Source organism: Eriocheir sinensis, chromosome 66 (assembly GCF_024679095.1).
Source record: "Eriocheir sinensis breed Jianghai 21 chromosome 66, ASM2467909v1, whole genome shotgun sequence".
Classification (NCBI taxonomy): domain Eukaryota; kingdom Metazoa; phylum Arthropoda; class Malacostraca; order Decapoda; family Varunidae; genus Eriocheir; species Eriocheir sinensis.
Genome location: NC_066574.1, coordinates 611,526 through 635,641, shown reverse-complemented (window position 1 = coordinate 635,641; position 24,116 = coordinate 611,526). Strand labels below are relative to the sequence as shown.

General features: G+C 40.8%; 1 protein-coding gene across 2 annotated transcripts in view; it reads right to left on the bottom strand.

The window, feature by feature from the left end:
• LOC126987679 (putative protein kinase C delta type homolog) overlaps positions 1–24,116 on the bottom strand; it is a 158,699-nt gene that overhangs the window by 37,512 nt on the left and 97,071 nt on the right. For both annotated transcript variants that reach the window (XM_050844804.1, XM_050844805.1), the window contains exon 4: positions 18,032–18,205. In XM_050844804.1, coding sequence (XP_050700761.1) covers positions 18,032–18,205 — 174 coding nt within the window. The remainder of the gene's footprint in view (positions 1–18,031; positions 18,206–24,116) is intronic.

Below are 24,116 nucleotides of genomic sequence, written 5' to 3'. Positions count from 1 at the left end.
ATTCACTCGAATGACTTCATTTTCTCGTTGAGCAAAAGTTTCCTCACTGTCACCCAAATGAACTAATTAACAACACCCTCCAATGGCGAGTTTGACCGCGTCGAACAAATAAATGTAGTTTCCGCCATATTAATGCGTCATTCAAACGTCTCCTCTCACTTCTGTGAGATTTAAACCTTTTATTACGCGCTACGTGGCGCTCACACGGCATACTGAATAATTGTTATGCAGTGCAGCACAGTGATGTGACTGAAAGTTATATTAATTGTTCTTTTCTATTTACAGGCAGTAATTTTTTTTACTGAACTAACGAAAGCAAGTAATGACACGGAAACCCTTGAATCTTGAGCTATTGAAAACAAAACTCGTGAGAGGTTTCCTTGATGTCTGCTTAACAATGTATTCTAAAATTACTGATTTATTTTGAATAAAAAGGCAAAACAAAGAAAAGCGGACTTTCTTCACTTTTGCAAGAAATGTTTTTACTGTTCCGCTAATATCTCATCGTGCTATTTATTGTATTGGAAATATGAATCCTCGAATAATTTTATCATAAATGGTTTACTTTAAAAATTTGACCCCCCAAAAATTTAGCTATGAAGGTGGAAACATGAGGTAAATAAAAAAAAATATGTATACGCACTTCGTGTCTATAAATGGGAATATAAATTATTTTGATAATTTTTTAGTATGCCATGTAAAACTACAGCTAATAACGAATCCACTGATATATTATTACTAGTGATGAGTGCTGGCTGTCTTTCTGGGTGAAAACTGACTGAGAAACAACATCTTTAGGCGCGCATAAAAAAATGCCAGGAGCCGGTCAGAGCAGGGGTTCTACAAATAGGCTCAGAAAAGAAAACCTGTTGAAACATGGTGCGAGATAGGGCTAGAGTCTTGTAGATCCAGTTGGGAGCGTTTTCTTTCAGATGTTTAATAATGCATAATAGGGTAATCGGCGTACAAGTGGGAAAGAAAGTTCGTTTTGGAAAGATCATTAATAAAAAAAAAAACAGAGTGGAAGATAGGATAGACCCCTGTGGGTCATCACTGTTGATAGTTTTTAATAGCAAGCAGAGTGACATGAAACTTTGTATACCTCATACTTGTTATCCAGAACCTAAATTGACATCAATAGCATTTCGATCACGTGAGGCTGAATGTATTTTGCTTGAATTTGATTATTATGGCGGCACTGATCCTAATGGAAATTTTCCTCTGTTTTTTTTTTTTTTAAGTGCTGATCTATTGGCACCGAAGATGTCAGTGATTTATCGAAAACTAATCAAGTCTGGATGTTTTTCTTGTTGTTGGAGGACTGGTAATGTGACTGTTCTCCTTAAAGGTCTCATTGAAAGTGTATCACTTACTGACTATCGCCCAATAACACTAACACCTGCCTCTATAAGTATGCAGGGTGTTCTGGACTTTTGCCAAATCTGCAGTTCGGTTTTCGAAAAGGTCTAGGCACTTGTGATGCTCTTCTAACAATTTCTGCAGACTTGCAAAAGGTATTGGACCTTGGTCATGAGTGCCTCCTGACTTTAGTGCTGCCTTTGATTGTCTTAATCATAAGGCTTTCATTTTTAGATTGAATAACATGGGTATTGGTTGCTCCTTGCTTAGTAAAATTGTTATTTTTTAAGTAACATGACTCAGACGGTGGTAGTAGTCAATACAGCGAGTTCAGTAATGTGGTCTCAGGTTTCCTTCAGGGTAGTTTTTTGGCACATTACTTTTCATCATGTACACTCATGACATGTGGATAGGTTTGGAAAATGAGTTGCCTATGCTGATGGTGTTACCTCAATTGCTGTTCTCCCATCCCCAAACATGAAAGTAGCTGTTGCTGAGTCTCTGAATAGAGATCTTGCTGAAATTAGTGTTTGGTGTGGGGCATGAAGTTAATGTGAAAAAAACACAAAATATGATAATAAACAGGTCCAGACCTCTTGATCATCCACATGCCAATCTCTTCATTGATAATCATGTTTCCTTAGCATTGAGTAGTTCGTTCAAGATTCTGGGGGTAACTCTTGATTGTAAGTCGACCTTTGAACAACATATTCTCAGTTGCACAGATGATGAATTGCTTTAACTTTTTCATACTTCCTAGTCTGGAGTATTGTTCCCCAGTTTGGTCATCAGCCGCAGATTCTCATCTTAGATTATTGGATAAGAACTTACGTGCAGTTAAATTTCTTATTTTTGACTTAAGCACTGACTTGTGGCATAGACATTTTTTTTTTTTACAGCAGAGGAGTCAGTTCAAGGGCATACAAAAAAGGGAACACATGTTAAAAAAAAGAGCCCGATACTCACTACTCCTAAAAAGAGTTAGAGGAGTGCCCGAAAGATAGGTCAATCTCGGGAGGAGAGGTGTCCTGATACGCTCCTCTTGAAAGAGTTCAAGTCGTAGGCAGGAGGAAATACAGATGAAGGAAGATTGTTCCAGAGTTTACCAGCGTGAGGGATGAAAGAGTGAAGATTCTGGTTAACTCTTGCGTAAGGGATTTGGACAGTAAAGGGATAAGCTTGAGTAGAAAGTCGTGTGTGGCGAGGCCGCGGGAGGGGGGGAAGCATGCAGTTAGCAATTCGGAAGAGCAGTCAGCATGAAAATATCCATAGAATATAGAAAGAGAGGCAACATGGCGGCGAAATTTAAGAGGTAGAAGACTATTAGTAAGAGGAGGAGAGCTGATGAGACGAAGAGCCTTAGACTTCACTCTGTCCAATGACATGTGGATAGGTTTGGAGCCCCCAATGAGATGCCTACGACATACGACATGCCATTAGCTCACTTTACTTACTATTTAAAATTTATCATAATGTCAGCTTTTGCTGAGTCTCTGAATAGAGATCTTGCTGAAATTCAGTGTTTGGTGTGGGGCATAGTTGTGCATTTTTTTCTTGATTAATAAACCAACCAACCAATATCCAAGATGTTTTATTCCATTTATCACTACAAAGTGGAACGAATTGTCTAGCCATGTCATCGAATCTGTAGAGCTTCGGAAGTTTCAGCTGGGCGCAATTTTTTTTTTTTATTATGTTGACTTTGAAGCTTAACATATTCTCAGTTGCCAGAACAATACTGAGTTGTTGTCTTTAACTTTTCATACTTCCTAGTCTGGCTTATCAAGTTGTTTCCCGTGCTTGAGTCTTCTGGTTTATAGTCTTCGACTCTTTCCAATAGGGTTTATTTCTTGGCTCATAATAATAATAATAATAATAATAATAATAATAATAATAATAATAATAATAATAATAATAATAATAGGTTTAGGGGAGGCACAGTGGCCGTCTTCCACAGCAGAGAAAGAGATAGGCAGGAAAGGAAACTAGAGATAAAAAGGTAAAGGTAAAGTTGGGGGCATACGCTGTAGCAGCGCGTGCCCTCGATGCTCATCTCCTGTGGTGGGAGGGAACCCATTACCCCGGGACACAGGGCCAGTGTGACATCCGGGTTACCACAGTTTACCTTCCCCAGGTTTCACCAGGTACCCATTTATCGACCAGCCCAAAAGGGAGGATGTACAGCTGGGTAAGCAGCACGCCGACTGTCCGGGCCGGGATTCGAACCCGGGCACGCGGAGTAGAAGCCAGGCGCGCCGACCACTAGACCACGGAGGCGTATAAAATCTCAGAGAAATGGCTATAATCCGTAAGAGGGTAGTTTAGAAATTAAAAAAAAAAAAAAAAATGGGCCGGACATTGTTATAAGTTTTCTAGATTTCTAAGGCAACAAGAAAATTTTTACCAAGGGAGGGAGAGCGGGAGAGAGACGATGACTGGGAGTAAGTTAAGAAAGATCACTAGTACACAACCCTTGCGGAACCCGTACTGGAGATCAAAAAGATCAGAAGTTGATAGATGTTTAGGAATTTCCTGTTAAGGATGATTTCAAAAACTTTAGATATACAAGAATGTAAAACTATAGGACAGTAGTGTGATGGATTAGAGCGGTCACCTCTCTTAGACACTGGCTAAATGTAGGCGTACTTCCACCAGGAAGGAAATATAGATATTGAAAGTCAGAGACGAAAGAGTTTGAACACGCAAGGTGTTAGCACGGAAATGTAATAATTATTAGGGACAATATGAGGTACTCCTTCAGGTTAATAAGCCTTCTGAGGATTGAGGCCTTAGAGGGCATATAAAACATCATTCTTAAGAATATTAATAATATGCATAATGCTGTCAGAAAGGCGATGAGTAGATAAAATCGCCCAGTGATATTTTCACATAAAGTTTGAGGTATGAGTTCAGCTTTAGAGATAGATGAGACAGCGGTGTTGCCATCAAGACTGTGGGGAGGTGGTAAAGATAAATAAAAAAAAAAGCAAAAATTGTGAGATATGTTTGGCCGGGTGTCAGAAGTCTCTGGAAGAATTAGAGAAAGCAAAATTTTGGCAGTTTCTATCTAACGTTTTGGTTAGTCGGAGCTTAGGTATGGCACGATTCCGGGCGGCAATGTAAAGATCATGTTTAGCAGGAGTACAGACGCTCTGGTACCTTTTGTGAGCTGCTTGTTTATGTTATATAGCACGAGAACAAGCGTCATTGAACTAGAGGTTTTTTTTGGCATGAGTAAGGAAAGTACGTGGATTGTGTGTATCCATTCGAAAGACAATCACCTACGTAATGCACTGGTCACACACAGAGGTTTCTCTGACCTGTAAACAGTAATCATTCCACGGAAAATCGGTTAAGTACATCTTCAGTTCATCCCACGGGGTTGAAGTGCAATGGCAAAGAACCGCCTCTTCGGCAGGTCCAAACGATGCACAGGAGCGACAGGACAGGATGCGGAAATAAGGCTGTGATAGGAGGAGCCCAGAGGAAAGAACAATTTGACAAAATAAACTGAAGGATAAAATGTTAGGAAGATGTTTAGAATGTTGAGCGTGTCCCCTAGGTGGTCGGAAATACGTGTAGGGTGCTGAACCAGTTACTCTAGATCACTAAGGAGAGTAAAGTTGTATGCTTGTTCACCAGGCTGGTCAGTGAAAGAGGACAAAATCCAAAACTGGTGGTGAACATTGCAATCTCCTAAGATGGATATTTCAGCGAAGTGAGACAGAGTCAACATGTATTTCGCTTCTCACGTGTCGAGGGGGCTCCACTCACACAGCTCTTCTGGACAGAGTGGAGTCTAAGGCTCTTCGTCTCATCAGCTCTCCTCCTCTTACTGACAGCCTTCTACCTCTTAAATTCCGCCGCCATTTTGCATCTCTTTCTATCTTCTATCGATATTTTCATGCTGACTGCTCTTCTGAACTTGCTAACTGCATGTCTCCCCCCCTCCCGCGTCCCCGCTGTACACGATTCTCTACTCATGCTCATCCCTATACTGTCCAAACCCCTTATGCAGGAGTTAACCAGCATCTCCATTCTTTCATCCACTTCACTGGTAAATTCTGGAACAGCCTTCCTTCGTCTGTATTTCCCCCTGCCTATGACTTGACTTCTTTTAAGAAGAGTGTATTTAGACACCTCTCCATCTAAAACTGACCTCTCTTTTGGCCACTCTATACTTATCGCTATATGAGAGCAACAGTTCGCGGGCTTTTTTTTTTTTTTTTTTACATCTTTGAGTTGCCCTTGAGTTGCTGTGCTGTAAAAAAAAAAAAGTTCAAATAGACAACGACTAGATGGTAGTGTTAGGTGAGAGATAAACAGCACAGACGTGTTTATTCATAGAATTACAATTAAGTCTAAGTCAGAAGGCGGTAAATTCTGAAGAATCAAGTTCGTGAGAGCAAGTGATATCGTTACGTACGTAGGTGTAACGTTCAGCTTTGGATTAAAGGCAGGACAGAGATAATAGGGAGAACAGAGAAGTGATTACTCCCAGTAGCTTCAGGGACCTGGGTTTCGGTTAAGAAGAGAAGTGAGGTTTAGAGGAGGAGATATGGTGTTCCACACAAAGGAAATTAAAATGAAGATCACGAGTGTTGCATAAGTTAACAAAGAGATAGTTGGAAGAGCTATCAATACACCCACCAGGTCTATAACCGAAAGTAGACTCCGATCCGGGGCCATTATGGACCCTCCCCCCGCCTATATAGAGACTTGGAGGCATTATTTTTTGAAGCCATTATTAAATTTTGATAAATTTTGCAGACAGGGTGTGTGCTACGGGCATGCAGTGTGGTGTGGAAAGTAAGAAACTGTGTCTTTAGAGAGCATGCTGAATTACTCTATGATGTGAATGAGACAATAGGGAAACGGAATGTGAGGACACGGGAAAGGTCTTTGATAGGGTAGCAGCACCCACTGGCCATTCGTATTATGTTATACCTCATCTGGAGCGGTTCACGCCGATTCAGTTGGTGTCTTCTTTTAAACAATTACTTCATATATGAGACATATACCTAAACTACATATTCCTGGCTTAAAAAAAAAACACCTTTTTCTTCGGCGTAAAGCATCACCAAGCGCTCCAGATACGTGTATATTTTTCTTATATACGATATCATAATATTGAACAACATATGTCCTGCATTAAGTGTGGTTAATATATGTTTTTAAAAATATTAATCGTTCTAATATTTTTAGTACATAATGAAATATAGAACTACATTATCAACTATACGAAATATTTAGGAATTTCATCTATTTTTGTTTATCGTGTTTCTTAATTAGTTAGTGTAAGTAAGGAAGTCTATTACACAAACTCACACATATTTACACTCTCAGCAAAATGTTAGGTATCGAATAAAAACGCCCGACACCCAAAGAGGCACAAGACCTGCCGCCAACGACTCCGACTAGAAAAAAACAGACCAGAAGTAGGTGCCTCCACAGTCTTAATTATTACTATGATGTAACATAAGTATATACTGTTTACAAGCATTGCCCTTTTCTACGAAAAGATTTACCATTGAGAAGCAATGATGTTAAATATTATGGTAAATACAATATTTTCTCTTGATTTTAAGTGAGCTGGCTTACATCGACACATATAAGCCGATAACTCTGCGTTGACTACCTCTAATAACTTTCACCCCTAATGAATTTTATTCATATTCATTTTGACCAAAATTCATCACCTTGTCAACAGTAGTTCTCGTCATATAAAGGTTATTGTTGGTTTGTCATGCACGTAACTCCCTCACTACTCCTTGTCTTTCCGCACCAAGCTCGCAGGAAGCCATACCGTCTCTTCCTACCTCCCGCATAATGCAGGAGGTGAATGCTCTCCCAGATAAATTGTTATTTTTCTCCTATTTTAAATGTTTCATTGCATTTTCCCGTCTATTATCAATGTGGTATCTAAATTTTGGTCAACAGCCTTTTCATAACATGGCACAGCTTATTTTTAAAAAAAACTTATAACGGATCCACTGCTCTATGAAAAAAAAAATTAAAAGCTCAGGCCACTGTCAATTGCTGTGATTAGAAGCGTATCCCCTAAAATAAATCTTCATAAAAGGAAGGTAAGGGGGAGAGGGAGGATATTAGGAAAGCAATCTGATCATCATGGAAGAGAAAACTGTTGCGGATATTATAAATTGGGGGAATTTAAGAGAGGAAATAGAGATATGTGACAAATGTTGCAGACCTATCTGGATGGGTAACGCAGCGCAATTAACCACCCCGAGATGTATCCTTCTTTCCCTCTTCCTGAACAATCCTTCACTCTACTGGACGTGCCAAACCCTGAGGATGTGATGGCATACCCTTATCCTTAGCCGTCCCACATATTTGCCGTGTGCGGCGTCTCAGTAAGACTGGGAGACAAGAGGCCTGGAAGTTGAGCGATGTCGTAGTCGTGTGCTGCAGCTAACAATACTCTTCTCTTGTTCCCTATTCCGGCCAAGACGGGCGGCCTCTCCTGGTTCGGAGATATTAATCGATTAGTGTTCGTGACCATGAGCCAAGGGGCCACCACTGTGTCAGGTAGTGGCTGCGTATACTCTCCTGCTACCCTAGGGCTGTTGGGCTCAGGGAACCATCGATCAGACTCCCCTTGCAGGGCTCCGTCGTGGATGGGGGCGTAGAAAAGTGAATTTTTAAGACATATTTATGGCATCCAGTACTCTGATTGGTCTTAGAAGGGGGGGGCCAACCACACCCACCCGCTTTTCTTGGGGACCGCCAAGGTGGTGCTCGTCGAGTCAGGCCCAGGGCTAACCTTCGGCGGGCGCTCCGTGTGGGTGGCTGTAACATCCTGAGCCTCTCGGAGGATTAGCGACTACCCTATCTGCCAGCTAAACTCAGGAGGTTGATACCAAACCTAGTTGGGCTCTCTGAGATGAAAGACCCGGCAATGTATATATCAGTAATATAAGTTATACCTACTACCAGTCAGCTCAGAGCGATAATGAACTATAATGATTTCTAGCTAACTGAACTCTTCTGTTGTTGGGGATACTCTGGTAAATTAGCGCCGATTTGAGTTTCGACAGGGGCTACTCGCAGCTGATGTCAATTTCAAGAAGGCATTTGACTCAGTGTATCGTGAAGAACACGGGGACCTTTTGCAGATCTGCGGAATTCCTGGAAAGATTACTGACCTTTAACTCTGGGACTGAGAATGCTGTGAGGTGTGTGGTTGTGGGCGCGGGGTGGGGTGGGGGTGACGGTGCGCTTCCGGCTCTTCCCTCTTAACTCAGGAGGAGTTAAGGGTGCGCACACAGAGAAAGCAGGTTTCCCGCGCGCTGGTTACGAACAGAGGAGCCCTTTCTGGACCTTCTGGCTTGCTTTCGAAGTGCTTCATGAGGAGGCGAATCTTCTGTGACTGAATGTCTGATTCAAAACAAAGGTCCAGTCATTTAGAAGCTTGCTGGATGACACAGTTCAGTCTGTTCATGGATGTGGTAAGAATGTCGAGGTCACCAAAAAGTTTCACATACCTTGTTGGTGTAGTGCATAACAACGGTAGGTCTTACCAGGAAGCCACTCGACAGATTGGCATGGCCAACAGTTTTATGGAGTCTCTCAACAGGAGTATATGGCGTTGCCGATATTTATGCAGGCGAACATAGATTAAGGGCGGGTTGTAAAATCTTAAATTCTACGTTAAATTCATATGTTCTAAGCTATCTCCTCCCTTATTTACGGGCCGATTTCTTTCATTCAAAAAGCATTTTAATCAGGAAGGATGGGAGATTAACGTTTGCTATCGGTAGGTTTTATACAATAGTACAAAATATTTGTTTCGATGAAATATAAAAAAATGACAAATATTTTCAAAAATCAAAATCAACTTCAAACAATAGTTCCGATAGCAGACCCTATTCCCTACACATACTTTAATAAGCTGCAGTAGGATATACGTGTATAACAAGGAGGAGATATTTTTTAAAGTGCAAAATCATGATTTTGAGATAGCAAGCGATGAAGTTGAAATATCATTTGCATTTTACCTATTCCACCTGGGGACTTGAAATCCACAGGATACATACATCAGGATATGAAGAAAATAGCAGGCATGGTTTCCTTAACTTACTTTCATTGGATGTGTACACAGGTTGCTTTGTTTACCCATGGTTAGGTTTTTTTTTTACGGGATCACAAATGCTTGTACTCGAATTTAACCATATTTCAAAGTAAAAACCAGTCTTCTGCTGTGTAAAATCAATAAAATATAATTTAAAAGTCATCTGAGGCGGATACAAAGAGTGTTTTGTTGGATTTATGAAAAAACTTTTTATATAAATCGATTTTCACGGATAAATACAAAAATATATTAGTGTGCTAAAATTTCCCATTTTCATGACTAGTGGTGTGAAAGAACCTAAGAGTATCATGACAGACCATGAAAAAAAAATCCTAAAATAAAAAAAAGGGGTGAAAACATGGATTGCAAGCCAGTGGCGCCGCGCGGAAGCTAATTGCAGGACGTTGCATTGCATTGCAATGCATGTTGGATACCACTGTATTATTTTTTCATCATATTCAGCCATATACCAAAAGGAAGAGGAAAATTCGCTGAATTTTATAAGCCAAAAATATAAAAAAGGATTTTTTTCAGGCCGACCATTTACAACCCCACCTTAATATATTTAAACTGCTTTTGCATAGACACTGAATATTGACTTGGTGAGGCTTGTCGATACATTTGGTACCAAATGCCTTCGCAAGATCATTGGGTATCGCTAAAATGACTTCGTGTCGAACCAGTGATGAAATTGAATCGAGGTATGTTACCACCTTAGTCAGTGAACGCCAACCTCGGTCATATGGGGCATGTGGCAAGCCTGCTCTTAGGGTTATTTATGTACGAGACAACCGTGAGTGGAGGAGACCAAGGGGATGGCCACATAACTCATGGCTGGGGAAAGCTGATCGATCTTGCTGGAGAGGCCTGGGATGGTACGGTAGCTGCGTGAGGGCTTGCTCAGGAAACCGTCAATGGTGAAGGAGACTGAGTGAGGCGACGCACCCCAGGGCGAAGGCTTCGAGTAGGTTAGTAATTGTGTAGAGGTGGGTTCTTTATCATGTGAAGGGTTTTACTGTGGTGTTGATGTTAATGGTGATAGTGATGGTAGTGGTTTAGAGAATGTGTGTTTGTTTGTGTATGGGCGTACGTGCTTGTTTTATATATTTATTTATTTATATTATTTTTTTTTCTTTTTTTAATTACTTATTTTATTTTATTTATTTATCCATTTTTTTGTGTGCGTTAGAGAGAGAGAGAGAGAGAGAGAGAGAGAGAGAGAGAGAAAACGTGTGTGTGTGTGTGTGTGTGTGTGTGTGTGTGTGTGTGTGTGTGTGTAATTGCGGTGGTGTCAGTGCGCATTTTTTTGTATTGATTTCATCACTTCATTATTTTCTCTCTCTCTCTCTCTCTCTCTCTCTCTCTCTCTCTCTCTCTCTCTCTCTCTCTCTTGGAAGACATTTTCCTCTATCCCATCTAACTAGTCCAACTGTAATTTGTCCTCTTTTTTTCTAAATATTCTCTGGCCTTCGATTCTCGTCTCCGCTCCATCTATATCAACAGGGTATATTCTGTCGATCTAGCTCCCCACTGGCTTCATTTGTGTTCTCCGCACAGTCAATTCCTTCTCCCTTACTCTTCCGCTTCGCTTTCTCTCTTTTCTCTCGCTTTCGCGATTCCTCTATTCTGTGAATCTAGTGTCGCCCCACAAACCTTCCAAACAACAGTATCTCTTTTCGTGCCTCGAACCAAGTTTTCCAATTAAGAAGCGAAGAATACTGTCCGGTAACTTCGCCTTAAATATTCGACACAATGCAACGGCAAGGAGTAACAAATAGTTTATGTGCATATTTGTTTCTGTATGTCGTGTGTGTGTGTGTGTGTGTGTGTGTGTGTGTGTGTGTGTGTGTGTGTGTAATACATATTGTAGCAGGCTTCGCTACAAACCCAATCACAACGCGAGGGACGCGGAGTCTATTCGCTAGATCCATGCTGATCCTGTAGCACCCTGTAAATAGCTGTATCTATATCTCACTCATAAATCAGTTATTGTCACACCATCACCGTGTTTGGTTCTCCCTCTCCTGAACCAAGAAGTTGGACTGCCTGAAGTAGCACCCGCCACATTGGTTCAGGAGAGGGAGAATCAAACACGGTGATGGTGTGACAGCAACTGATTTATTAGCGAGATATATATACAGCTATTTACAGGGTGCTACAGGATCAGCATGGATCTAGCGCATAGACTCCGCGTCCCTCGCGTCGTGATTGGGTTTGTAGCGAATCCCATTCAATATTCAACCTATTTCTTCATTAATGTAATGTATGCACAAATAACTGAGTAGTGTACGCAAAGAACCGCCACACCTTAAATAAATCCCAAACATGCCGATTTGAATCGACAATATGTCATACAAGCCCAGGAAAGACAAGCCTATATGAAACAGTCTGGTAACTCTAGTCAGATCATAAACGAATGAAAAATGGACTTTTAAATACCCATAAAATATATAATTTCCAGTATATAAAAATGCATCCAACTCTGGAAATGTCTTGCATGCAAATAACATGTGTAATATTTAGATAACCTAGCATCACATTCAACAGCATTTAAGACCATTTCGATTATTACCTATGTGATTTACATCCAATCAATGATAAAAATACATTTAAATTGCACTTACAAAATACATGTCTCGTTGTGTACCTGAAACGAGATAAATTATTGGTGTTGAAGGGCCCGTTTTTCATTATTGTATTATGTAGCTGGACTGTTTGATAAAGGCTTGACTTTCGTGTGCTTGTATGGTAAATTGTCGATTCAAATCAACATGTTTGATCTATATATTAATACGCTTGTACACTCTCCACAAGAACTTCTCGAACGCTTTAAGCACCATGCATTCGGAGATACACCGACGAAGAATTCTGAGACACCTCTCCCTGTGTAAGACGGGTGGTAGCCCTGTGTACACATGCTCTGTGTGAAGGAGTGAGATGCCAATGGCTTCGTATTACATTCGCACTGATAAGTCTTGTCGCTTGATCTCTATAATGTATTGCTAACATGCTGTGGTGTAAGGTGAATATATCGGCTATGTAACCGTATTTTTAATAATTGGTTATATGTTGTGGTGATAATTCCTCGCCACCAGTGCGTTTTATCGCCTGTAGGATGACGTCATTCTGGTATTAACTAATTAAAGCACCGGGTCACTGACATTAGGTCGTCATTGCGTTACAGAAATTACTGACAATTTTTATGAGGCTGTCGTGAGGATGAAAAAAGAATGTAATCCATTCCGCTTCAGGACGTTATCAGCCAGTTTCAATGCTGTGGCTGACGTCATTCCTACTCATATGAGGGAATGATAATTCCAGGTGGTAGTTTGAGTATACTTGCCAGTAAAAGTATGTAAACGTATAATATCTGCCAAAATCAATACCTAAACCACATACCGCGACAGCTTGGTTAAGTGTAAGATATTTGAGGATGGGAAATATTTATTTAATAATGAGTATATGCACCACCTGCGTCGATTATACTGTTAAGTCTGCTTCGAAGCTTCAAGGCTTATCACTAGTATAGCCTGTTTCCACACATCTGCTGGCCCATAGTGATACGGTAGAGATGGACACACCAATCCGTCGTGCTATTGGGAGATATCTGAGGCCTTCAGTGTGGAGGATAATAATTACTTTGCGCCGGTCTTGTGGGGTCTCCACTGAAACTAACGTGAGCATGACTTACTGTGCCCATCAAATCAACACAGGATCGAAACGTATCATATACGGTACAGTAATGGATTCAGATGCGTCATCACAATTAGGGTACCAACCATTCCAAGGCGGCTAGTCGCGATCGATTCATTATCACATCCATCGTGCCCAGGTATTCGAGAACATTGTGTGGAGAGTGTACCTTGCTTCCTTCCTTCGTGTGTCACGCCATGGTATCATATCCTCGACCCCGTTATCTCGAACATATTAACAGCTTTTACCCAGTTAACTCGAACACATCAACATCCTCGACCCCGTTAGTTCGAACACACCAAGAGCATCGACGCCGTTAGTGCGAACACACCAACAGCCTCGACCCCGTTAGTGCGATTAAGAGGTTTAGAAGAGGTTTAAGAGGAAGAGGGTGAGATTAAGAGGTTCAGAAGATGATTAAGAGGAAAAGGAGCATTAAGAGGTTTAGAAGAGGATTAAGAGGAAAAGGAGCATTAAGAGGTTTAGAAGAGGATTAAGAGGAAATGGAAGAGGATTACGAGTTTAAGAAAAGGACTAAGAGGTTTACAAGAGGTTTACGAGGAGAAGGAAGATGATTAAGAGATTTAGAATAGAATTAAGAGAAAGAAGAGGAGGCTTACGAGGTTTAGAAGAGGATTAAGAAAAGTAAAACGATTAAGAGGTTTAGAAGAGGATTAAGAGGAAAAGGAATGAGGATTAAGAGGATTAGAGGAGGATTAAGAAGAGGAGGCTTCTCTTTCATGTTCCTGGTGCTACGTACTGCACACTAACCATGGAATTTCCACTCCTGGTGCTGTATAATGCACATAAACCGTGGAATTTCCAAGGGTACCGCTAGTATTTATAAATCAAGGTGTGACGTCTCTTTCAGTACATTAAAATTCTAATATATTATTAAAGAAATTGTGTGAATATTTATCATAAGTAGCCAACGATATCGAACAAGTTAATTCTCACCCTAACATGAGGTAGTAATTCGCATGTGTCACATCCACCGCGAGTGAACATAATGGAATTAAACCGAGTATAGTGACTGATTTTTTTTTTGTATGCTCTTAGAGCATCACATAACTTCCACACCCATCAGATAGATGGACTACATCCTTCGAACAACGCCCGATACCCCTTCACTGCTGGGTTTCCAGGGACACGAATTAAAGGAAATTGCTTAGCAGTCTTTACCGAGCGGGTGGGGGGGTGGGGTGGGGGGGGGGGGGGGGGCGATATGCCACTTGCAGTTGTTAATTGATCAGCCTGCTAGTATTAGAGAGAACCTTCGGCATTAGCATACTCCAAGTGACCAGGTTGAGGGCAGCTGGTGTTCAGGTGGTCCAGTAAATTTTTCTTAGTGGGTTTGCCGCATACGCAACACAATCCAGGAGTCTGTCCTACAATATTTTAATTTTTTTTGATTCTGGGGTAATGGTGCTCTGTGGTGTCACTGCATTCGTTGGAGAAAGGAGGGGGTCTGTTCAGGACGCCAGCTGAAATGTTCGCTTTTGTCAGCAGGCTTTGGGGTGTGGGTGGGATTAGGGAGGACAGGGCAAGGGAATCCCCTGGGGCTGTGTTGGCGCTCAGCTTCCAGTAGTGTAACTTGTCTGCCAAACTGAGACAGTCCATAAAGGAGCACCCCTTGTGGCAGACGAAGGTGGTGGCAGAGTGAGATACTAGGCTTCATGGTGGTGGTAAGGGTAGTTGAAGAAAGAGGCACCGCTGTCATAGAGGGATGGGTACAACGAGTATATTCCCTTGCGTTAGGAGGCTGAGCGGTGTACTTTCATCGGGTTTGCTTTCTCCAACGGGTCCCCAGTAGCCACTCAGATACTCGAAATGGGGAACGAAAGACGAATAATACTTTACTTAAGATGTAGCTCGCAGGGTGTCGGAGTGGATCTTCAAACTTTGTTGCGGGAGGTATGGATCAAGTGTGGCATTTGGATGTTTTGGGACGCGATGTAGAACAGAATCACAAGAGTCCAGACGACAAAAAATGTCAATATATTCTTTGTTGCTGAGTGTTTCTACTTTATTCTTTGAATGGAGCACCTGCTGATCTTACGATTGGCTAAGGTAACTGCCTGCCTCCTTCAAATAGTTTAACCGTATATTTGTGTGGTTGTCTACAAAGAGTCAGAACATACGTTCTCTCTCTCTCTCTCTCTCTCTCTCTCTCTCTCTCTCTCTCTCTCTCTCTCTCTCTCTCTCTCTCTCTCTCTCTCTCTCTCTCATACTTTATATTTTTGTCACATCCTGCTTATAATGTATGTGTCTAGACGCAAAGTTAGTTTCTGGAAACACTCGATACGTGACTAAGTCAACTTGAGCCAGTGGCAGTGTTGACGCTCGTGAGTGCTTTATCATATTTATTTTTATCAAGAAAATATCGCATGTTCTACTTATATTCCTTCAAACTATCTTATATATATAATTGTTAAATTTCTTATTCACCTTAGAACTGCGGTGAAAGTCAACGAAAGTAATGATATTTTCTTAGCACCACTGTAATATATGTATGCCACGTTTCTTTATTGCCGTATTAATACCTGACGTATAGGTTTACTTTTCTTTGATACATCATAATATTTACGTTTAAATTGTATAGGTATGTGTTTTAATTATTTGTGATGCCTTTTACATATATTACAGAAGTTACGCATCGCGGGTTTGGGAGACATGGCAATACTGGACATAGGTCTTGCCCCGCCTTGATCCCACCTCAACCCTCGTTTAGGAATGGTTCTACTATAACGGTGAAGTTCTGGCGGATACTCCTATATAAGGGGGATTACACTCCCTCCCCCGTGGCATGTCAGTAAAAGATGAAGGGATGAGTTTGGAAATATACAAGTTGATCACAACCTGCTGAGTAGACAAAATATTGAACGATTCTTTCAAAATGATCTGTGTGAAAGCCTGACACAAGCCATTTGTGTGTGTGTGTGTGTGTGTGTGTGTGTGTGTGTGTGTGTGTGTGTGTGTGTGTGATGTGAAAAAGATAGGCAAGACATGAATGTTATTTACGTTAATACTCTCTTCACTGGCGTAGGTTGCAGTGGCGGAAAGACTGCTATTTTCTTTTTTTTTACAACAAAAGAGACGCCTCAAGGGCAACAAAAAGACTGTAGAAAAAAACCCAACGCTACTCACCCCTCCCATAAGAGACAAAAATAAAGAGTGGCCAAAAGAGAGGTCAATTTCGGGTGGAGAGGTGTCTTGATACACTCTTTTTTTTCTTCTTTTTTTACGTCGCGGCCTATTGCGCCGGTAGGCTTCTTCCCGGTGGGGCCTGATGGTCGGCCCAACCCGTTCTGGTGCAGGCGAGTGTTTATAGTGGCGCCATCCTGCATTGGCTCATGCTGCCCTCCCGGAGCTCATCTTTGATCCTAGAATCTAGAGTCCGGGTTGATAGGTGGTCTTCTGGACAGTATATGGGTAGTTTTAAGCCACTTGGCGGCGGCTGATAAATCCCAGCTTGGTGGCACCGGGCGGGGATTGAACTCGCGTCCTCCTGAACGCGGCGCCGTCACTCTGTCGACTCAGCCACCGCCTCCACCATTTTGAAGGTCATGTCATAGGCAGAAGGAAATACAGACGAAGGAAGGCTGTTCCAGAGTTTACCAGTGTAAAGGATGAAAGAGTGAAAATGCTGGTTAACTCTTGCATAAGGGGTTTTGGACAGTATATATAGGGATGAGGTAGAGTAGAATGTCGAGTGCAGCGGGGCCGCGGGAAGGGGGGAGGCATGCAGTTAGCAAGTTCAGAAGAGCAGTCAGCATGAAAATATCTAAAGAAGATAGAAAGAGATGCAACATGGCGGCGGAATTTAAGAGGTAGAAGACTGTCAGTATGAGGAGGGGAGTTGATGAGACGAAGAGCCTTTGACTCTACTTTGTCCAAGAGAGCTGTGTGAGTGGAGCCCCCCCACACATGTGATGCATTCTTCATACGAGGGTGGACAAGGCCCCTGTATATGGACAGCATCTGTGCGGGGGAGAAACACTGGCGGAGACGACACAAAACGCCCAACCTCGAGGAAGCTGATTTAGTGAGAGTGGAGATATGGAGCTTCCAATTGAGATTTTGAGTTAAGGATAGACCGAGGATGTTTAGTGTAGGAGAAGGTGACAGCTGAGTGTTGCCGAAGAATTGGGGATAGGTGTTTGGAAGATTGTGTCGAGTTGATAGGTGGAGAAATTGAGTTTTTGAGGCGTTGAAGGACACCAGGTTCTTCTTGCCCCAATCGGAAATGATAGTAAGGTCTGAGGTTAAGCATTCTGTAGCCTCCAGTCTGGAATCGTCTAGTTCCTGTAGAGTTGGCCTTCTATCAAAAGAAGTTGAGAAATGCAGAGTAGAGTCATCGGCGTAAGAATGGATAGGACAGTTCGTTTTGGAAAGAAGATCATCAATGAACAACAGAGAGTGGAAGATAGAACAGAGCCCTGAGGAACACCACTGTTGATAGGTTTAGGGGAAAAAGAATGCGGAATACTGAGGAATAATAATTGTGAAATAAGTTCGTAATGCGCTGGATTTCAGTCACGAACTCATTTAATTGGTGATTATATAACTAAATAAATATTTCGGATTTTGGAGAGTGTGTGTGTGTGTGTGTGTGTGTGTGTAGTTTTAGTGTGAACAGAAGGATAATAGTGAGTAGTGTTTTTACATAAGTCATATTTTTAATTATAGTATTATGCAGTCAGTCATAGCTCTTTTATATGTCGAGGTAAGGTGTTTTAAATGGACACTCGCAGCTTAAAAAAAAAAAAAAGTGCAACTACGTACAGTTTTGATTGACGTAACGCCAGAATACCATACGCTTAAAATCCCGTTATAATCATACTTTGCCAAATTTAGCTAACATAGTTGCCTACTGGAGTCCCTTACCGGCGTTTGGAAAGTGCAAAACAGGTGGCACAGGTACGGGTGTTTGGTTCCGAGAGACAACACCTTTCTCTCAATCAATGTGCACTCCACGTCATTGTCCTCCAGCACCACGTCCTTCTTGAGGCATTTCACTGCAAAGTAGTTTTCGGAGCCTGCTTGTTTGGCCAACATCACCTGCAAGAAAGTAGAACGTAAATGACATTGCTGTGGTGGTGATGGTGGTGGTGGTGGTGGTGTGTGTGTGTGTGTGTGTGTGTTGAGGAAACTTACCATGAAAAATTATTGGTTTTGTAAATAATATATACTTTAAAGTACTTACCGCCGTTTTAGAGAGAGAGAGAGAGAGAGAGAGAGAGAGAGAGAGAGAGAGAGAGAGAGAGAGAGAGAGAGAGATAACAAGCCAGACACAGAAAAAGACTGAGACATAAATAGGGAAACTTTTCCGTATGTTGTAATTAAAAAAAAAAATCGAGTAAGGAATTAAAAAAAGGCCACATTCGCTAGGTCAGTAGTTCCCAAACCCATGGTCGCGACCGAAATGAGGGTCGAGAGGGTGTTTCTGAGGGTAGCTGGAGGGTCTTGTGGAAAAAAAAATGCCATAATTATAAATATACCATATATAAAGGTCGTTTTCTTAAATCTGTGGTCAAATTAGGTTTCTTAGTTATCTAGTTGAAGTATTTGAGTAGGACAGCATGACGATTCTCCTAAACACATATGGATAAAAGTAGCCTCGTCGTAAAGTATCCATACACATACAATGCGGCACGTCATACGAGTAGTATTCCCCTATCAGTCAGCAAGGAGGCCGAGGGTACATCCTTGCATATCTGAAAATATAACGCATAAGAAATAAATGGAAAAAAAACACTAAATGTTCACGAATTTAGGGTCGCCAGGCCAGGTCAAGACTATATTTAGGATCGCAACCAGAAAAGTTTGGGAACCACTGAGCTAGGTATTAGTAGCGCCAGGCGTGTTGTCAAACGCAGTAAAGACGATAATTTGGCAAATGTGTGTGTGTGTGTGTGTGTGTGTGTGTGTGTGTGTGTGTGCAAGGCCCCGTAACTGTGTTAGTAGTCGATTGTTGAAGCAACCCTTCTCTCTCTCTCTCTCTCTCTCTCTCTCTCTCTCTCTCTCTCTCTCTCTCTCTCTCTCTTGTATATATATATATATATATATATATATATATATATATATATATATATATATATATATATATATATATATATATATACGTAGAGAGAGAGAGAGAGAGAGAGAGAGAGAGAGAGAGAGAGAGAGGCGGTGGCTAAACGGATAGCGAGACGGCCCCGCGTTCAGGAGGCCGCGAGTTCAATCCCGACCGGTGCCACCAAGCTGGGATTTTTCAGCCGCCGCCGAGTGGCCTAAAACTACCCACATGCTGTCCAGAAGACCACCTATCAACCCGGACTCTAGATTCTAGGATTAAAGATGAGCTCCGGGAGGGCAGCATGAGCCAATGCAAGATGGCGCCACTATAAACACTCGCCCTCGCCAGAACGGGCTGGGCCGACCATCAGGACTCACCGGGAAGCCTTGGACCGACCATCAGGATCCACCGGGAAGAAGCCTACCGGCGCAATAGGCCAAGACGTAGAAAACAAAAATATATATATATATATATATATATATATATATATATATATATATATATATATATATATATATATATATATATATTGGACTCTTAAATTATGAGCTTTACCCTTAACTGATATCGATGGTAAATTGGAAAATGAAATCCAGCGCATTGCGAATTTGTTGAACAATTATTTTTCCTCGGTAATTATCACGGGGCAGTTTTACCACTACTACCACTGGGATCAGCGATGGAATTTGTATCAATGATAATCCAACTCATATCTTGTAATGCCTATCGATGACGTCCTTAACTAATGTTCCTCTATAGAGTCTATACCCTAAAACAAATAAAGGCCAGGACCGGACACTGTATACATATTCTATACTACTTAAAAAATAAGGAAAATACTATTCTCTTTATGAATGTGGACAAATCCAATATGTTTATGATCAGTGGCACATTCCAAACGAGAAATACTGGCTCAAAATTTAAGTGAAAACCAATTTCGACTGCACTAAATGCCTCCTCATCATTGTAAGGAGAAGAGTAGGAGATAAGCTCACACCGTCAGTAATGGAGTACAGTACCATTAGTTAACTTAGAAACAAGCTCGATCGCCACTTCTTTCTGTTTAGCATTCCCTAAAGCAGAAGCGCAGTCTTGGTGGCAACTGATTTAATATATTGTGGTACATTGAATATGTATGATCTGAATATCTATGTAAATCATGTAAACTTCTCTCTCTCTCTCTCTCTCTCTCTCTCTCTCTCTCTCTCTCTCTCTCTCTCTCTCTCTCTCTCTCTCTCTCTCTCTCTATATATATATATATATATATATATATATATAAATAAATAAATAAATATATATATATATATATATATATATATATATATATATATATATATATATATAGATATATATATATATATAGATATATATATATATATATATATATATATATATATATATATATATATATATATATATATATATATATATATATATATTTTACATCCCCGCCTATAGCGCCGGTAGGCTTTCTTCAGGGCCAGATGGTCGGCCCATGCTCGTCATGGCGCAGGCATTTTTTTTTTCTAAAGTGGCTCCAGTTATGCATGGCTCATGCTGCCCCCCGGAACTCATTCTTGATTCATTGGACGGTTTCTTTTAGAGTCCGGGTTGATGGGGGGTCTTCTGGACAGCATGTAGGTAGTCTTAGGCCACTCGGCGGTGACTGACAAATCCCAGGTAGTAGCGTGGGGACTCGAGCCAACGTTGTCCATGGAGTGGTGAATGTGAGCCCAGCACGCTAATCATTCAGCCACCGCATATATATATATATATATATATATATATATATATATATATATATATATATATATATATATATATATATATAAATACTGTTTGTCGAGCCTGTTGACCTTATGTAACGACCTTTTCTCAGTTTATGACGTAACTAAATCACTGGCCGTAGTCTATATTAATTTTGAAAAGAGTTTGACAAAGTTTCACACCATAAATTACTTCATAAACTCAAGAACCTTGGTATTGCCGGTAAAGTACACCAACGGATCGTAAATTGGTTGTGTATCAGACAGCACAGAGTGGTTGGATATATTGAATTTAATGGATTTAACTCAGAGTGGTCGCCTGTCACTTGTGGTGTTCCTCAGGGCTTAGTTCTTGGCTCAGTGTTGTTTATGATTTGCATTAATGACGTTAACGCTGAACTTAATAGTCTCATTAGGAAATTTGCTGAAGAGATACTGGTAACTCGGTTCTCATTGATGAAGACACAGCCTACCAAGAAGATTTGCATAAAAGTTCAGCTTGTTCTGATAAATTGGAGATGCCCATTAATATAGATAAGTGACAGGTTCTTGAAATTGTGGGAAAAATAATAGGAACTTCGATTACGAAATGCGGGGCGTGAAATTCAAAAGCGTTCAGTGTGCCAAAGACCTGGGTGTCAAAATCGCGTCAAACCTCACATTCTTATAAGAATGCATTAACCCATCAAACAAAGAAAACACAGTGCTGGGCTTCATTGGAGAAACTTCGCATTCAAGAATAAAAATGTAATAGTTCTACTGTTGAATAGTTTGGTCGACTGCATTTAGAACATGCGGCACAGTTTTGACCTCCCCATCACGCAAAGGATATTCCTAAATTAGAAGGCAGGGGCGACAATGATGATCTCTTCCTTGCGCAACAAACCTTACGACGAGAGGCTCTCATCCAATAAGCTGTTCTCTTTTGGGTAACGTCGCCTCCGAGGAAAACTGATCGAATTTAAAAAAATTCTCATTGGCTTAACGAATGTAAACACATTCAAATTGTTCTCGATTGATTACACGTTCCGAAAGATAAATAATGGCACGAAACTTAAATATAAAAAAAGAAATTCAGACTGCGCCAAAATTATCTACAGAAACGCTATAGCGCGAGATTGAAATAAACTCCACCGTCAGTAGTCTAGTAACATACAATTAGTTCATATAAAAAATTAAAAAACGTGACCGCCATTTCCTTTAATTTGATATTCACTAAAAATCGAATTGCAAAGTCTTGATGGCATTAAATTTAATAAGATTCACTTGTGTGGAAAGACAACCTAGTTTGGACAACAGGCCTGTGAGGTCTGAATATCAGTGTAAATTTATGTAAATATATATGTAAATCTCTCTCTCTCTCTCTCTCTCTCTCTCTCTCTCTCTCTCTCTCTCTCTCTCTCTCTCTCTCTCTCTCTCTCTCTCTCTCTCTCTTGTTCCTCTTCTTCTTTTTATTCTTCTTCTTCTCGTTCTTCTTTTTCCTCTTCATTTTCTTCATTTTCTTCTTCTTCTTCTTCTTCTTCTTCTTCTTCTTCTTCTTCCTCTTCTTTTTCTTCTTTTTCTTTAACTTCTGCTTTTTGTTCTGTGTATCGGGGGCCGGCAGGAATCTGTCAATAGCTTCTTAATGACTCGGAAAATATATATGAGGACATTCTTTACAACGGCGTCGTATTGTGACAGGACGAGAGGAAAGAGTAGAAAAAATAATACAAGTCTTAAGTATTTTAGTTGTGTCAGTAAGTGCTGCTCTGGTACAGTGTCGATCCCTTTTGGTGGGAGATTTGTGTGATGGAAAATATGACATATCTTTTGAAGGAGTTGTTTGCTTATGTGTTTGTGTGTATGTGTGTGTGTGTGTGTGTGTGTGTGTGTTTCACCATGGTTTAATCTGCGCTAGACTTGGAATCCTTAGTTTTTTACATGAGCCTGAAGCTTTGACGCATTGTGGAATATTTTCGTGGGTATTTCACCATCAGGTGCTGGATTCTTTGTTGCCACCAAATACCCTCCAATTAAAAGTGAGTCATTAGTATGTGTGTGTGTGTGTGTGTGTGTGTGTGTGTGTGTGTGAATATAGCGGGTCAATCCGAGCATTCGGAAACTTTTGCAGAGATACCAGATTTACTTTCTGGCATAATTTTACACAGCATACTAAGCATGTTGAAAAAATACTATTAATCTGCTATTATAGTCAGATGCAAATCAAAATATATGAGTTCGGCTTTCACAGTCGGTCACTCGATAGCTCCCACTCATCAGCTATCAATCCTTCTCTCTCTCTCTCTCTCTCTCTCTCTCTCTCTCTCTCTCTCTCTCTCTCTCTCTCTCTCTCTCTCTCTCTCTCTCTCGGTTCCTTAACGACTCTCTTTATGTTCTTGTTTCCCACCTCGCATGTATTATCAACACCTCCATTGTAACAGGACAGTTTCCGAAGGTTTGGAAGCATGCAGTGGCTGTTCCTCTCCTTCAAAATGGTTATTTTAACTTTGTTAATAATTACAGACCCTATACCACTGTTGCGGTCATTTCTAAAATACTCGAGAGCATTGTTGCCGACCAATTGACACTCTATTTGGAATAAAACAGACTACCTTCTGACAGTCAACATGGCTCCCGATCAAAATGATCTACCGAGTCAGCCCTTTCTCTAATCACAGATAAATTGTATGAAAATATTGACAACAAGCATGTATTATTTGTTGACCCTGTATCACCATTCAAAGGCCTTTGTCAGCGTCAGTCACCTAATCCTCTTCAACAAATGCTGTAAACTAAATATTGAAGGCTTTTAGTTCAGTAGTTATCTGAGCGACAGAACCATGTATGTTCGCCTTAACGTAATTTCTAACAAACTAAAAATTAGCTTTGGGGTCCCGTAAGGATCAATTCTCGGTCCAATATTATTTGGAATATACGTAAATGATTTAACAAACCACACTAAGTCTGGTAATTCAGTATGCTGACGATACTCAATTTATACTTTCGGATACTATTGACAAAACTGACCAACTCATAAAAGACACCGAATATTTTTTTGCTAAATGTAAGGGTTATCATCTTCGTAATGGCCTAATGGTTAACTCGAACAAAACTCAATGTATTTTTATAGGAAATAGGCAACTTTTATCTCACATTCCTCCAAGCA